Source organism: Podarcis muralis, chromosome 2, assembly GCF_964188315.1.
Source record: "Podarcis muralis chromosome 2, rPodMur119.hap1.1, whole genome shotgun sequence".
Classification (NCBI taxonomy): domain Eukaryota; kingdom Metazoa; phylum Chordata; class Lepidosauria; order Squamata; family Lacertidae; genus Podarcis; species Podarcis muralis.
The window spans coordinates 51,601,252-51,618,697 of record NC_135656.1 but is presented as its reverse complement, the minus strand read 5'-3'; the positions used below and the strand labels follow the sequence as shown (position 1 = coordinate 51,618,697).

The following is a 17,446-nucleotide window of genomic DNA, read 5'->3' as shown; positions in this document are numbered from 1 at the left end:
ACCTTTTACCCTGCAAATTGAATGTTAAATCTAGCTGTCCAGAACAGCCAGAGTCTGTTTCTACTCAGCTGGGCTGCCTTAACTTTTAAATATAGTTACTGTTGCGGAGGGTTTTCTCACTGAGTTTTTACTGAGCTCTCAGTGAGCTACTTTGTGATCATTTTGAAATGCCAGTTGTTTTCTCCAAAAAATCTGGAGCAGAGTGAGCATAGACACATTTATACCAGTTCATTGAGAATGCAGTTCACGTGCAAAGCTGTTTTCCATGTGTGGATTGCTCTCCATATATGACCCTTCAGGCCTGGGGCCAAATTCAGCCTTCCGGCCCTCTCTATCTGCCCTCAGGTGCCACCTCCTCCTCAGCCATGGCCTTTCCCCAGACCACATCCCACAGCCACACAAATTTGCACTTCGCTTGAGTGCTTTTGCCTGACTGGCCACGCCCTTGAACTCTGATAAATTCCTCTTGCTTGATGGGATGGTAGATAGATAGGCATGTGTGAGCTTCTGTAATAGTAGCCAACTGCATTAAGGTAAAATTTACATTTGTTGCTGGCCCCCTTTTGCATCTGGTCTGGCCCTCCACTGGAATAATAATAATGTATAATAATAATAATAATAATAATAATAATAATAATAATAATATGCAACCCATCTGACTTGGTTGCCCCAGCCACTCTGGGTGGCTTCCAATAAAATAATAAAAACTCAATAAAACATCAAACATTAAAATCTTCCCTATACAGGACTGCCTTCAAACGTCTTCTATTTTGTCAAATAGTTGTTTATTTCCCTGACATCTGACGGGAGGGCATTCCATAGGGCAGGCACGACTACGAAGAAGGCCCTCTGCCTGGTTCCCTGCAACCTCACTTCTCGCAGTGGGGGAACTGCCAGAAGGCCCTCAGAGCTGGATCTCCGAAAGATGCTTGGGTTTTGGAAAGTCTCCAGGGGATCTTCCTCTCTATGCACTTAAACCTTTGGATGTGGTGGTGACGATAGCTAACAAAAATAGCAGCAGCAACAGGGTGTGGCCCACCTGGCTTCCTGCCTCTGTTTTCGAGAGGAGCTGTGCATACCTACAGGCAGGCTTGCATCTGCAGCTTGTCTATTCTCAGCCTCGCTGGATTGCAGCCAGCCAGCCATTCCCAGCCCTCTCCCAGCTGGCATGCGCGCCTGAGCCACTTGGCAGGCGACAGCCACCACATGCATCTGACGGTGGCATTTTTAGAAACACCACAGCGATGAACTCACCCTCCCGTTTGGAGGAAGCGTCTTAATGCGGAAAGCATCTCTCTCCAATAAGCACATTCCCCATCCCACATCAATTCATTGAAATGTTATTTATGTTCTCTACACACAAGTCATTCTATTGTCTTTAGGACAGTCTAATTTGAGGCGGATACTGCTTTGGGTGCAGGGTGACTGCCCCTCACTCCCATGTGCAACATGTTAAGTGGTGCAAACATATGTACTTTGCAACCGAAAAAGGAGGTAGGTGATCTAAGCAACAGCTTTCGCCACGGCCATTTATGGCAAGCGGGTTGCCAGCCTTGGTTCGGTATAAGCAACTGCCTATGGGCAAGCCCGTATTTCCTGCATGATAGTTGTATGTTGATCAGACCTCCACAACAGTGGCTACATGCCAGCCTGGGTAGGTTTGGTATAACAGCTAATTGTTAGACAAATTGTTTTAAGTGATTGTTTAACTAAGTTGCTAAAAAATAAATGAATCATATACTTGTTTTGATTCTACATGAATCATATACTTGTTTTGTTTTGAAGCTACAGTTAGAACTGGATATGGAACAACTGATTGGTTCAAAATTGGGAAAGGAGTACGACAAGGCTGTATATTGTCCCCCTGCTTATTTAACTTATATGCAGAATTCATCATGCGAAAGGCTGGGCTGGATGAATCCCAAGCCGGAATTAAGATCGCCGGAAGAAATATCAACAACCTCAGATATGCAGATGACACAACCTTGATGGCAGAAAGTGAGGAGGAATTAAAGAACCTTTTAATGAGGGTGAAAGAGGAGAGCGCAAAATATGGTCTGAAGCTCAACATCAAAAAAAACGAAGATCATGGCCACTGGTCCCATCACCTCCTGGCAAATAGAAGGGGAAGAAATGGAGGCAGTGAGAGATTTTATTTTCTTGGGCTCCATGATCACTGCAGATGGTGACAGCAGTCACGAAATTAAAAGACGCCTGCTCCTTGGGAGAAAGGCGATGGCAAATCTAGACAACATCTTAAAAAGTAGAGACATCACCTTACCAACAAAGTCCGTATAGTTAAAGCCATGGTTTTCCCAGTAGTGATGTATGGAAGTGAGAGCTGGACCATAAAGAAGGCTGATCGCCGAAGAATTGATGCTTTTGAATTATGGTGCTGGAGGAGACTCTTGAGAGTCCCATGGACTGCAAGAAGATCAAACGCATCCATTCTTAAGGAAATCAGACCTGAGTGCTCACTGGAAGGACAGATCGTGAAGTTGAGGCTCCAGTACTTTGGCCACCTCATGAGAAGAGAAGACTCCCTGGAAAAGACCCTGATGTTGGGAAAGATGGAGGGCACAAGGAGAAGGGGACGACAGAGGATGAGATGGTTGGATAGTGTTCTCGAAGCTACAAACATGAGCCTGACCAAACTGCGGGAGGCGGTGGAAGACAGGAGTGCCTGGCGTGCTCTGGTCCATGGGGTCACGAAGAGTCGGACACGACTAAACGACTAAACAACAACAATACTTGTTTTTGTTTTTTTGCAAAATTGTGCAGAGATTTTTTGTTTTGCTTTTACTTCCATTGAAAGTTTAGCACAACAAAATTACATTGAAACTTATTACAGACTGCAGGGGTCCACAATGCTTCTAATGACAACAGTTGCATTGTATTATGTGAAGACAGCATACAAATCAGCAGCCAAATTGCAAGTTAACATAAGATGACAAATAGGAACCATGCCTTCCTGAAGTCTCCTTCTTGTATTTTCCTACTCCCTAGCCTACCTTGTTAACTTTTCAACATGGGCTGGATGCCAAACACAAATGACCCCCTTCAAACAGGGTTAAGTTTCCACAGCCTCCCAATTTTGCTGTACAGTGGTGCCCCGCAAGACAAATGCCTCGCAAGACGAAAAACTCGCTAGACGAAAGGGTTTTCCGTTTTTTGAGTCGTTCCGCAAGACGAATTTCCCTATGGGCTTGCTTCGCAAGACGAAACATCTTGCGAGTTCTTGCGAGTTTGTTTCCTTTTTCTTAAAGCTGCTAAGCCGCTAATAGCCGTTAATAGCCGCTAATAGCCGTGCTTCGCAAGATGAAAAAACCGCAAGACGAAGAGACTCGCGAACAGATTAATTTTGTCTTGCGAGGCACCACTGTATTTTCATGCATACTACAAGCAGCATATACTGCAACGAGCCTTTCAGCCTTAAACAATAGCTACCCCTTTTGGACATCCACAATATGGGTTCCATCTGAGGTTAAGCATCAGATGCTATGGTGGACAGAGAATACTTGTGCAAAGGTCAGAACTTACAGGATTTTGGGTACCAAAAGTCCTTTGCATGAGAATGAAGAGAAAAGGTTCTGAGATGGACCACACAGCGAAGACGCTGAAACAGGCTGGGCAGGCATTTCAACCCATTGATTTGATTAAGTGTTGGGCATCTCTTCATCAGAGGCATTTACACGGGTGCAAGATGAAATAGCGCTGGAAGTTTTATAAAAGGAAGGAAGTTATTCAGCTACAAATAGATAAAGAAATAAAAACATTTGAAAACACACTCAAGTCTAAACCACAGAGCCTACGGCTTGCCGATCAGAAGGTCAGCGGTTCAAATCCCTGCGATGGGGTGAGCTCCCGTTGCTTGGTCCCTGCTCCTGCCAACCTAGCAGTTTGAAAACACATAAAAGTGCAAGTAGATAAACAGGTACCGCTCCAGTGGGAAGGTTAATGGCGTTTCCGTGCGCTGCTCTGGTTCACCAGAAGTGGCTAGTCAGCATGACCACATGACCCGGAAGCTGTACGCCAGCTCCCTCGGCCAGTAAAGCGAGATGAGCGCAGCAACCCCAGAGTCGTCCACGACTGGACCTAATGGTCCAGTCTTTACCCTTTACCTTTAAGATACTAGAAAAAAGAGAAAAGGAGAGGGGGTTTGTTTTTAGAATTTGTGATTTTAATAAATACATTACACTACCATGCAGTAGTGCTGATAATGAAGATATGCATGTCTGCTTTCATCTTTTGATCAAATCCATATTCGAAAACCCCCCAAAGAATGGCATTCATAAAGAAAATTATCCACATTGTTTGCTGAGCAACAACACAATGTTGGAATTGCATCAGCAGTGTCAAACACTTTTGGACAAAAACTATTAACATTTGAAAACTTTTTTCTAGGTTGCTTCCACGTTGCCAACCTAAATAATGCAGTGCAATGCAGAGTCTTTTAAAAATGTTTTAAACATTTTAAATGTAATTTTATTTGTACTTAGTATTAACTTTTTGGTGCTTGCTGCCCCGGTCTCCTTCGAGGGGAAGGGCAGGTTAATAATAATATAATAAGAAACAAATAAATCTATCATGGGTGCAGAGCTGTGCGTATATGCAGAACATTTAACAGCTGAGATCCTTCTCTACTCAGCAACTTAGCTAGATGCACATTGTTTGGGGTGCATGGCAACATGTTCAGTCATTACCTGAAAGACGCTGCTCGTAGCAGCCAGTGGCCCAGCTTAGACCAGATCCCAGGAAGCAAGCAACTCATGCCGTGCTAACATAGCCTGCACTCATAGCTTTGGGCTCAGCTAATGGCCATCTGTGTGTCATGGTTGTGGACAGTATCTGACACTGCAGTTCCACTGGCACAGCAGACTTCCATGGAGCAAACGTCTTCCTCTCTTCTTCCCTCCAGCAGCTCACCACAAGACCAAGTCTGGAGGGTTGGGGGACCATCCAGAACAAATTTAGAGGCAGCGCAGGGGGAGGAGAGAACGTGGAAGTCCTGTCACATCAGTGGAATGCTGCTGGCCCGACACTGAATACAACCCCGTGTGCTTAGGACATTATGCACCCTGTTGAGAGCCAACAGGGAAGGAGAAGAGGCTCTATAGTGTCCTTCCAAGCTCACAGGCCTGCAATGGTGCAGCTGTGGCCACAGGAAGGGATGGATGATGCCACTGACTTGTAATCCTGCAAGATATCCCAACGCCTTTTGAACTGATGAGGGAACAGGAAAGGGACAGGGAAGTTTCAGGAGATGATATGCCAAGCAATTTACATCTCTATCCAAAGATTGTCATTAGGCCTCCAAAGCAAATCTTGGAATGAATCACATGGACTGACCTGAGCTGCACCCTGAAGATAAATAGATGGACAAAAGAAGATACAGTACATTTACAATAATGCCAGTTATGGAGAGATTTTAGAAATCGCCTCGTTGCTTCTTTCACTTGCGGAAACAACCGAAGTAAAAGTCATTTTTGTAACTTAAAGGGCGACGTTTTCTCCTTCAGTTCATAAGGCATTTTTTATTTTAAAAAATCAGGACTCCCTGCTCTATCTGTATTCAAATACACTTTATTAAAGGAATGTATCTAAATGTATTTTCAGCAATACCGTCCCCCTCCTCTCAGGAACAGATCTCTGGAGGAAGGAAGTGGAATACACATTCCAAGCCAAAGACAAGAGAGAGACTTAATATGTCTTCCACCATCCAGTTCAGAACTGACACCTGCCATTCTCAGAGAAACAGGTCATATTCTTATTGTTCCTTCCCCTAACCTGCAGCTCATTTAGCTTACATAAGCAAGTCTAAATCTTCACAGACTGCTAATATGTTCTGTTTATGGACATTTGTGAATGTTCTCTTGATTAGAAGAGTGTCAGGTCTTTGTGAGAAAGCCTTCATTCATCCTTCCTCAGTCATGCTTCCTCTCCTCATCTGAGAATTTTACAAAAAGGGGAACAGTCTCTTCTTCAGGATGTAAAGCACGGTGGCCAAAAACAAGGCAAGGGCAAGAAAGATGAGCAGTTTATCTGTCAGCTCCCTGCGGTTGTACTTGGTAATGAGCTTCCGTCCCAGCTGTATTGTCCCGGACATGGATTTGAATTCCTCATTGGCATCCAGAATGGTTCGCGAAGAACTGACTGAAAAGAGAAAATGCAACATTTCAGCCCAGTGTTTCAAATGCACTATCAAAAGCACACATACTATGCAAGTCCACTTTGGGTCCTGTAGCACAGAATACACCACACAATGCAATAGGTAAGTAAAGGTAAAGGGACCCCTGACCATTAGGTCCAGTCGTGGCAGACTCTGGGGTTGCGGCGCTCATCTCACTTTACTGACTGAGGGAGCTGGCATTTGTCCACAGACAGCTTCCGGGTCATGTGGCCAGCATGACTAAGCTGCTTCTGGTGAACCAGAGCAGCGCACGGAAATGCCGTTTACCTTCCCGCCAGAGCGGTACCTATTTATCTACTTGCACTTTGACGTGCTTCCGAACTGCTAGCTAGGCAGGAGCAGGGACTGAGCAACGGGAGCTCACCCTGTTGTGGGGATTCGAACCATTGGCCTTCTGATCGGCAAGCCCTAGGCTCTGTGGTTTAACCCACAGCGCCACCCGTGTCCCTATGCAATAGGGTACAATGCAATAGGTACATTGTCTCAAAGCCCCATGGGAGCAGGCTGCAGAACTTTTCCATTTGAGAAAAGCTGAGGACAAGTCTGGTGAAAACAACGCAGCAGAAAGGAGATTGTTCCATTAGTGCATGCATATCTGCTTGCTTGATGGAATGATGTCCCCTCTCCTTCCCCAACCCACCAGAGCAGATTTGGGGAAGGTGCGGGGAAAGACATGCAGCAGGAGGGGAGAAATCCTGTTGTGTTAGAAGTCGTTTAGCTTCCATTAGCAAAATGGGTTAGCTGAATACAGCCCAACATTTGCCTTCATCCAAGGACCACCACAGTCCAAATGGCCTTGCATTTTTTTGTGGAGCCCCATTCTTAGAAGACAAAAATCAGAGCCGGCTCATACCCATAAGCGAAACTGATTGTGATAAGCAAGTCTCCCTGTTGCAATTACAAAAATTTAATCTCAGTCCAAAATTTCATAATGAAGCCAGATGGAATGATACCAACTGGCTAAGTAGAAAAGACATAATTGGCAATGGGAGTAAATGTAGATTTAGTGTCAATGGTGTGCTATCTGCTGCAAAAAAATGACAGATACTGCAATGTTGATGTTACTTGATAACAGGCTTTGTGGGATTTCCAATGTGGCAGTTTAAAAGCCAGAATGTCCGTTTTCACCAGCTGCTAATTTAGAATGGAGTGGAAAATTTTGAAACTGAAAAGAAACGAGTTAAGATGATACTGTTTTGATAAATTTCCAAACAAGGTTAGAATGTGGATCAGGAGCTGTTTAAAATCAATCATGATAATACCTTGGGGAGAAATTTAATACAGCACTAAGGAGATCACTTTATCAGTGCAAACATTTTTGCTTGCCTGATGGAACTATCTCCTCCTCACTCCCCTTGTGGGCTGTTCATGGGTTCTCCCAATCCTCAAGGAAGGCACAGTGGGAACACTGGGGTTAGGGGAAGCCCTGTTGCACAAGCAGAAGTCCTTGCACAGGCTTCCACTAGCAGGACCACTTAGCTGAATATGACCTACGGACTTCGTAATACACACAAGTTGCTCTCATGTCCAGCACCTTTTCTCTGAAGTGAGCAAAAGGTCATTTTTTTAGTCTTTCTCTCTTGCAAAGATGTCAAGTAAACTAAAAACATGTGTGCTGATCATAATAAATTACACAGCTTTGCAACCAAGTACAAAATATATTGCAAGAAGTGGCCCTAAAATGAACCACTGTGCAGGGCTTCAGTTTCTATTATGGGAGGTAAATTAAAACACACATTAATGGCAAAATGTTTAGAAGCAAGCAGCTAAGGAACCAGTATATTCCTACATAGGTGGCCCCCCAAAGGGCATTTCAGTTTGCAAATACATTTTGCTTGAGAATGAAATTTTATCAGAACCAAATACGTTTATATGCCATTTTATTTTCCAACCAAAGAGAAAAGTTTTGTCATTCTCATGGTACATGAAAGATTGAGGTTGTTTATCATGGGAAGTGACAACTGTGGGCTTCCTGACTCCAGATTATTTATTGCTTGCTGCTGTAAGGACTTCTTCATTTTTCCATTGTGGCAACATTTTAATGGTAGATTAAGTACAGCTGGCTTTTTCAAGACGAGTGACCTTTGCTAGCTATACCTCAACCAAACAGGATGGACTCTTTAACAGAGGACAGTCTCACTGCCAAGACTGTCACTTAGTGAGAGAGGAAGCATACACTGAGGAGCTGCAGACAACCATCAGCCCTTGAGGGAGAAGGAAGAGAAGAGGCGGACACTGCGTTTATAGAATCCATCCCTTCTGTTTCTCCCACCAAAGAAAAGGCAGAAGGTCCAGCTGGTCAACTTTCCAAATGACCCACAAATTTTAACAGCAGACTTTATATACAGTTTTGAGGGCTGAAAACTGTCAGGCCCAACTCTTTATAATGCAAAGCCCAAAACTCTTTTAGAAATGCTTTAAGACATTGCTTGAGTTGAGTGAAAGAAGTTAATGTGGGTGGGAATTAAGTATTGGTGCACTTTAAAAAGAAAAGCCCCATTAGTTCTTCAGAGTCCATGCTGCAGAGGTCTGGATTTGATACATGGTATCCTGATGTATGATATGATATGATGATACGACATGATATGACATGACTTGACATATTATACTATAATATCAACATGCTGGTTAGGGAGAAAGGAGCATTTCTTTTTCCATAGCTAGTGAAGTAGCCAAGAGAACTATTGGAGGAGGGAATCAATCATGTTGTTCCTCCTCTGCCATTTCACTGCAATTCTGTGCTTCCCGGCATAGGATTAAATATTTAGCTGTAGTAGGCAGGAAGCGAGAGAAAATGAAGTGTGGGAGTGGGAGAGAGAGAAGTTATGCACTTTTGTGTTTTTATATTGTAAACCATCCTGTGATCTTCGGATGAAGGGCAGTATAGAAATTTTATAACTAAAGGGAGTTTAATAACTCCATGGCAGATCTGGAGGGTGGCAACATGAGAACAGGCCTTTTCAGTAGTATCTTCCTGTTTGTGGAAGGTTTTTAAATTTTTATTGGTTGGCTTGCTGTAAATGTAAGTGTTTATACTGTGTTGTAAGTTGCTTTGATGAGTCAATCAACCATTATTATTATTATTATTATTATTATTATTATTATTATTATTATTAACAACAACGACCAAAACTGCACACTGTGATCATTTACTTACCTAAGGTCTGCATCGTCTCCTCACTCTGCCGTACCTGCTGAGACATCATCCTGCTAATACCCATCAGGTTCTCTGTGATGTTACTGGCCCCCTCTGCCAAACTTTCCTTTGTAGTTTTTCTAAAAGAAAAGAAGGGGGTGGGAATCAAACTTAATATAAAAACAAAATTATATTCCCGATTACTCAAAATGCTTCAAAAGTGATGGGAACCACAGAGCTGGAAGATATCAGCCAAGCATTCAGATACACATACAAATGCAAGCATACGCCTTTAACCTTCTGTTTCAAAATAAGTCTTAAATTAGAAATCAGGGCAAATTATCCATACAAGGTTTAGCTTAATCTTTAAACATTTCGTCCAAAATAGCCATCTGGCTGAAGTAAAGGGGTAAAATTAAAATGTAATCAAAGATCAATACATCTAACTTGGCACAATGGCAAGCAACCATTTTAATGGTCTGAGATCCTGTTTGCTCCTTACTGTGCAAACCTATTCAGAAGCCAGTAAGTTTAACGGGGCCTAGTCAGTCAGCAGAGCATGACTCAGGGTCACAGATTCAAGCCCTGTGTTGGGTGGAAAATTCCTGCCTTTGCAGGGGGTTGAACTAGATGATCCCCGTGGTTCCTTCCAACTCCGCAAGTGTATGATTCTACTCCTAGGTAGGTGGGCACAATACTGCAAACAGTGACCTCCTAAAGCAGAGCTTGACACAAAAGGCTGAGGAAGTCCCACCACATAACACCTGTCAGCTGAATTCCACAGTTATAAAAAGACTGTGTACCTTTGTCGTAAAGGATCTCCACCTCGAAGCAGTTCATCTTTCTCTGCATTGTCAATGGCAATTTTGCAAGCTAGATTTGCCTTCCTCCAGGCTGTCTGATTGCTGAAATTATTAATATAGTATCAAGAGCAAAGCAACAAAGATAACTGCATACATTAAAAATGTAGCACTCCATTATTATTTGACATAAGTAACAATGATCATTAACGGACATGCTATATCAACACTATTAACAGCTGCATCTTGCATTTTCCTCACCTTTTTATGTTCCACTCTTTATCTGAACACTATGAGAACGCTGTTCCTGGCTCTACTGTCTGTTCAACAATGAAAAGGTCTGGATGTCCGAAGAAATTAATAACAGCCCATCCTATTCTCTGGAAGGTTGCTAAGGACACTCACAGTATTGGATGGATGCCCTGAATGATGCAGCTATCATTGAACTCAATGGGACTTACTTCTGAGTAGACGTATAGCCAGTACAGTGCTGTGATTCTAACGTAGACACCCTCCATGCTGTCACTGTTGCACACAAATGTTATCTATGCCAAACACGTGTTAGAGCTCTAGGTTTGTCGGTGCTGACACCAATTGAGGGTTGGGAGGAAGGGGATACAAGATCTCAGCCTAAGCACTTATTGGGAAGAACTCTATGTTGCACAAACAGATTCCTGCTCGCACAACAGGACTTTACCCTCCTTGTCTCCTCCCCTGCAGGCCCCCAAAATCTGCTCCAGAGGTCCCCCAACTCTCAGGAGTAGATTATGAGGGCTGCAGGAAAGAGGAAAGGAAGGTGATCTTGTTGTGCAAGTGAAAGTCCATTTTGCTTGCACATGGATACAGCCCAGCGGTAAACAATATTTAGGGTTTTACTGACCTGAGCATTTGCTTCTTATGGTTCTCTACCTCTTGGAGCAATGCTTGCTTTTCTGATTCTCTATCTTGCTCCTTCGCCATCTGCTCAAGCTCCTAAAGCAAATCCATGAACAGCAGGTGCATATTATCATTTTAAATATTATTTTTATTCAATTTTAATACAAGCAACAACAAAATTCATTACAATGTTGTTCCTACAGTCTAGCTGTTCTCTTGGGTATTTCTTTCCTAATCAAATTATACACAATTATTCTTTTAGCACATCCTTTTCAGCAAAAAGCTGGGCCTTTGGGGCAGCTAAGGTCACATTTTGCTTATGAGTGACAGAAATGGGAACCAGGTTTCTAAAAAGCTGTTATGCTTAAAGGTAAAGGTAAAGAGACCCCTGACCATTAGGTCCAGTCGTGACCAACTTTGGGGTTGTGGCGCTCATCTGTGGCCAGCATGACTAAGTCGCTTCTGGCGAACCAGAGCAGCGCACGGAAACGCCGTTTACCTTCCCGCCGGAGTGGTACCTATTTATCTACTTGCACTTTGACGTGTTTTTGAACTGCTAGGTTGGCAGGAGCAGGGACCAAGCAACAGGAGCTCACCCTGTTGCGGGGATTCGAACCGCCAACCTTCTGATCGGCAAGCCCTAGGCTCTATGGTTTAGACCACAGCACCACCTGCGTCCCTTTTCTGTTATGCTTAGTGACATGCTATTTTCAAGAATCAGTCTTGCTGTAACAGAAAAGGGAGCTTATTTGTGGCTCAGTCGGCAGAACATGAGACTCTTAATTTCTAGGTCATGGGTCCGAGCCCCACATTAGGCAAGAGATTCCTACATTGCAGGGGTTTGGACTGGATGACCTTCGTGGTCCCTTCCAACTCTACGATTCTAGGATTTAGCAACTCCCCACCCCCACATCTATTTAGCCCTCACCTGTATTCTAAGCCGTAAATGCTGAAACTTTTCCTTTACTTTGGCATTCAGTTCTGTAAGTGTACTTACAGGTCCCATACAATCCCGGATGTCCTAAAGGAAATAACAAGCAGTGTATAGAATAAACACATTTTTACATTGATGTTCTCTTGGGCTGTATGTTCAATCGCCAGCTTGATTGTTTTAAATATAAAGTGTAACCTTTTTAAGAAAACAAAATGTTTATTTTAAATGTTGAAATTGCAACCACCAATAGGTTGCAAATTGACACAGAAATATCATCCATATTATCTACAAGCAATGTGAATTTAGTCCTAAAGGCTGCCTTGACTGCTATAAAAAGTTACATAGTAGCTGATGTGCTTCATGCAAACATGACAATCCTACATATAAATCAATTATTTACAAGGATGCACACTCACTGGGCAGGTACACCTATCCATGGCTTCGCCATGTGTGAGCACACAACAGTAAATGCATGCAACGGTTAACATTTACAGCTCTAATTCCTACTTGGAAGTGTCTTCTCTTTATAAATCTACTAGCATATAAAGTGGCCCCCTCTGAGCCTAATTTTGGAAGCTAGGGAAGCCTGGCATTGTGAGAACTGAACTGAAGGGGAAGGGAAGGAAGGAGCAGAGGGCATGCTTGTTTCATCACATTACTGTATAGAGAACCTAATCAAACAGATTAAAAGTTTCAGCATGCAAAACTGATGCCCAAGCTGCCCGCATGAAGTTGCAACCATGCCAGTGGGTACCCCCTGATGGGTACTAAAGATGTTTTTCAGATCATTAAGAAGCTGGTTGCACTGGAAAGCTACGGCAACATCATTGCGTTGTTGCGTGCCAACCGTGGGAAAGAGCAGGAGGCGAAGAAGAATTAGTTATCCACAGTGTGATGAATTTCTCAAAGGTTCTTATGCCTACCAAAGGTTTCTCACATAGCAACATTGCACGAGGCCCTCCCACCATCGGACACCCCAGCTCCCAGTGCCGCCTCCAATCATGGCACAGAAGAGAGAATATCACATTGTGAGCAGATTTTTTCCAACACAGAGCCATAGCTGGGAGAAGTTGCAGGAACTTCCCCTATCGCGGAAACTTTCAAAGGCTGAGGAGGCACCTCTCCAGAGTCTGAGCCTGACACCTCTGCAGTCAAAAAGCTGTGAGGAAGAACTGCCATCGCACCAACAACAACACAATCACGCGGCACCTTAAAGACTTAACTGCATCTATTGTGGCACGTGGAAATTTGTGTGGATCATCAATTGCGTGGAATGTCACCCTGAACTGGCATTTGTGTGCATCCTGAGAAGTGCACGCCAGCGCCCCACAGCGGGCATCGTTGCAACTGCGTTGGCCTTCAGGTGCCACGTGACTCCGCTAGGACGTAGCGAGGGGGCGGCGCTAAGGGAACCTGGTTGCCCAGAAGGGGCGTGGCCACGAAGCCCCACCCACCCCGGCATAAGCGCGTAGCTGTCCGTCGCCCGCGATGTATTGACCGAGGCCGGGGGCTGCTGTACCTGCACCGCCGCCTTAATCTCGAGGTCGAATTTCACGATCTCTTGGTTGCAAACTCGAACCGGCACGTCACCGGCGGCCGCCATCTTGGGAGGAACTACGGCGAGCGCAAAGGGGACAAGAGCAGAATTTCGAAACGCGGCCTCTCCGCCCCGCCCTGGTAGGCGGTGCCAACAAGCAGGAAGAAAACAAAACGGCGGCAGGAGGAAGGCGGCCGAGGAGGCTCCTCCCTTTGAGGAGAGCCAGCCCCTCCCCACCCCTCACTCCGTGCTGCCAGCCCCAGTCTGCGTTCGTTGGTCTTTTAGGCGCTGCAAGACTCGCCTTGCTCTTTGCTGCCTGGTTGCATTTGCTGCCACACGGGGAGAGCCGTACATCTCCCCGGCAGAGCCATTCTTAGAGCAGACTGGCTGTGGAAAAACAAATGGGCTTTTGAATTAGCCACAATTAAATTAACTCACATCGGTTTCAAAGGATCTGCTCAATGCACGACTAACTCTGGATTCAACCCTATATTATTATGGCACAGCCCCTTGGAATGGTCGCCCCAAGGAGCCTTAATTTGGCACAGAATCTGGTGGCTTTTTGGCGGGACTTGTAGCTGGAAACCATTTTACTTAGTACGGGCTTTTATGTGTGTTCACTTTCTCCCCCGCCCCCGATCATTTTTATTGTACTTTAAAGCTAAAGGGACCCCTGACCATTAGGTCCAGTCGTGACCGACTCTGAGGTTGCGCGCTCATCTTGCTCTATAGGCTGAGGGAGCCGGTGTTTGTCCGCAGACAGCTTCCGGGTCATGTGGCCAGCATGACTAAGCCGCTTCTGGAGAACCAGAGCAGCACACGGAAACACCGTTTACCTTCCCTCCGGAGCGGTACCTATTTATCTACTTGCACTTTGACGTGCTTTCGAACTGCTAGGTTGGCAGGAGCAAGGACCGAGCAACGGGAGCTCACCCCGTCACGGGGATTTGAACCACCGACCTTCTGATCGGCAAGCCCTAGGCTCTGTGGTTTAACCCACAGCACCACCCTAAATTGTATGTAACCTGCTTTGGGTGTGTTCACATATCTTCGTTTAAAAGACATAGTTAACCATGAATGCCCAGATAACTGCAGCTTCCCTCCTCACCCCTAAACCATGATCCTTGCCTTAGAGTTATGTTCAGTCCAGGGATTGTGGTTTATTTTGATGCAAGCCATGAACCGAGGCCAATGATAGTATCCAACAGAGTCCATGTGTGTGAGTAGCACAGACTTCAGTCTCGGGAAAGAGAACTGCACCTTCCCTCTCTCTCCTCCTGCAGTCCTTCAGGGCAGATTTGGGAGTCATTGTGGGGGGAGGAGAGGAAAGTGAGGTTATTTTGTGAATCTCTTGTCTTCTGCATTAACGGGAAGGTCACATCTCCCATTCTACACATTAAAGGGAGTTGGAGATGTCTAGCAGTAATCAACACCTCGCCTGTCTCCGGCTTCCAAAAGGTGTACTCCGTCATCCAGTCAGACGTGAACGGCTGGTCCCAGCCACTGGTTAACGACCTATGTGAGCTAGAAACTCTTTAAAAGGTGACTGTTGCTGAAGAGTCCTTTGTCCCTCAGCTGACACATGAGCTCAGAAACTTGTTTCTAAGTACAGTGGTACCTCAGGTTACATACGCTTCAGGTTACATACGCTTCAGGTTACAATCTCTGCTAACCCAGAAATAGTGCTTCAGGTTAAGAACTTTGCTTCAGGATGAGAACAGAAATCGTGCTCCGGTGGTGCGGCGGCAGCAGGAGGCCCCATTAGCTAAAGTGGTGCTTCAGGTTAAGAACAGTTTCAGGTTAAGAACGGACCTCCGGAATGAAGTACTTAACCTGAGGTACCACTGTAGCTGTATTGGGGTAGACTTGCTTTGTTATTTTCTTGAAGCAACATTCTCCCTCTTCCGTTTGTCCTCTTGCTTCATTTTCTATTCTGTAATAAACACCATCCAATTTGGCAGCTGGGGCGTTGGGTGAATTGGTGCCAAAACTCTCAGGGTTATTTCAACCTTTCTCCATGCCTAGTCACTTGGTTCATGTTATATGTGTGAGTGGGGTTTGGTAGAGAAAAGCAGGCTACTTTGGACTCTGGGTGCTATCTTTGCTTCCCTTTGAATTTGCCTCCGTTTGCTGCAAAACATGCCCATTGGGGATTAAAGGGAGCATATGGGTATAAGTGGCAGCCTACTTTATAACCTCCAGCATGACTGGCCTACCCACACAGGCAGTTGCGGAAGGTGCCGAGGTGTAAAAGTTTATGATCTTTTCATTTTCAGCCACCACCTTGGATGACTATTTTTATTTTTTTTGAATACCGAATTTAATTTACAGAACTTAATTTACAGTTGGAATTTAATTAAGTAAAAAATGACTCTGAAACTGTTAACGTGGAATGTTAACGGCTTAAATGAGACATCTAAGAGAAATAAAGTGGAAAATGTTTTGAAGAAAAAAAATCTAGATGTAATCTGTTTGCAAGAAACCCATGTCACCAAAAAACAATCTTGAAAAATAAAAGGTTGGGTACCGAGTTTATTAATTCAGATGTTAATAAAAAAAGTGTGGTATTGTATATTAAAGAGAAATGGGAGCCTAAATTAATTTTGAAATATGAAGAAGGGAGAGTAATTGTGGTACAAATTACTTATCAGGGGGAGAAATTGAACGTGGTGGGGATCTACGCTCCAAACACAAATAAGGCGGGATTCTGTAAGAGGTTGGAAGAAAGATTGGTAGAAACTGTTGATCAGAAAATAATACTAATGGGAGAGTGTAATGGCGTGGTGATGCCAGAAATGGACAGATTAACAAAAAAGAAAACATTTAAACAAGGTAAACTATCAAGGACATTCTTTGACTTTGGATGACTTTTTAAAGGGTTTGAACAAATTAATGGAGGCTAAGGCTATCAATGGCTACAGGCTATTATGGCTCTGCACTACTTCCACTATCAGAGGCAATATGCCTCTGAATACCAATTCCTGGGAATTGCAAGGAGAGTGTGTGCTGTTACACTCAGGTCCTGCTCTAAAGTTCCACTCATCGCATGAAGGCAAGCTTTGAGATACGTTCAACTTAAATGCTATAAAACACACAATACTTACTTCTGTGGCTGGGTGGTTCTGTAGCATTTCTACATTAAGCATGACTAAAGAACCCTACCACTCCCAATGAAGGAAGATAAAAGGCCAAGTGGAAGGAACCATGGTCAGAGCAATGTATATGGAACACAGAAGGCATCTCCTGTGATGAAGAGCCCAAGGAGTCTTTTTAGCCACCTATAATGGAACACTACTTGACCCCAGTCTACAGTTTGGGAATTACTGGTCTAATCTATTTACACACTTCTAAACAGAGAGACCAGGGTTGACCAGTAACCATTTTCCTGTGGGTAACACTTTGCATGCTCGCTCATTATGTAGCCTGTCACTCATTAGGTACGTAGTGCTTTGGGAGATATCCAACATTGCATGAACAGAATGGGACTTCTCCCTCCTGACCCCCCCCCCAAATCTCATGAGTCCCCCAACTCTCTAGAACAAATTTGGGGGCACACCAGGGGCAGACTGCAGAAATATCAAGGCTCAGCAACTAATGTTTTAGAATATTGTGAAGCTCTGAAGTATTCACCCAGATAAATGAGGTTGGGATTGTGTCCTTAGTTTGTTCTTAAGCACCTATATGGATCTAAAGCTTTGAGGCTGGGAAGCATGAAGCAGCAGTTCTTGAGCAGATAATGGCAAATAGGCTAGACTATATTTAATTTTATCTTCTTGTTAAGTCATAATTCCAAAGGGCTTTTTCTTGATGTAGTGACTAGAACTCCTAACTGAGGGGGTTCTGTTGGAACCTACAGTTGCTGACTGAAATAATAAAACATTTTCGTTACTAGTATGGATATTTCTGTTACTTCAAACGAGTAAGAAAGCTTATGTGGGAAATGTAGTTAATGTTACTTAGCGGTCTATGAGCG

At 44.2% G+C, this 17,446-nt stretch overlaps 1 protein-coding gene across 3 annotated transcripts; it reads right to left on the bottom strand.

Annotated features, from left to right (window-relative positions):
* Positions 1 to 5,567: 5,567 nt before the first annotated feature.
* On the bottom strand, positions 5,568 to 13,613 carry BNIP1 (BCL2 interacting protein 1). 3 transcript variants are annotated; one of them, XM_028717743.2, is made up of 6 exons: positions 13,456 to 13,613; positions 11,931 to 12,023; positions 11,007 to 11,098; positions 10,130 to 10,231; positions 9,348 to 9,466; positions 5,568 to 6,153 (listed from the first exon to the last, which is right to left on the bottom strand). In XM_028717743.2, the coding sequence occupies exons 1-6, from the start codon at positions 13,537 to 13,539 to the stop codon at positions 5,957 to 5,959; spliced, it is 687 nt and encodes a 228-aa protein (XP_028573576.1). In that variant the 5' UTR covers positions 13,540 to 13,613; the 3' UTR covers positions 5,568 to 5,956. The 3 variants fall into 3 exon arrangements, with proteins under 3 accessions (XP_028573576.1, XP_077780594.1, XP_077780593.1); XM_077924468.1 differs by having other exon boundaries at positions 13,391 to 13,509; XM_077924467.1 differs by lacking the exon at positions 11,931 to 12,023 and having other exon boundaries at positions 13,456 to 13,566.
* Positions 13,614 to 17,446: the final 3,833 nt, after the last annotated feature.

What these genes read in the sequence shown, in the direction of transcription:
- BNIP1 (XM_028717743.2), bottom strand. Translation starts at nt 13,539, where the DNA reads ATGGCGGCCGCCGGTGACGTGCCGGTTCGAGTTTGCAACCAAGAGATC. An exon ending in AGATTAAGGCGGCGGTGCAG is followed by an intron (nt 12,024 to 13,455) that starts GTACAGCAGCCC and finishes TATTTCCTTTAG; the next exon opens with GACATCCGGGATTGTATGGG. An exon ending in ATTTACGGCTTAGAATACAG is followed by an intron (nt 11,099 to 11,930) that starts GTGAGGGCTAAA and finishes GATTTGCTTTAG; the next exon opens with GAGCTTGAGCAGATGGCGAA.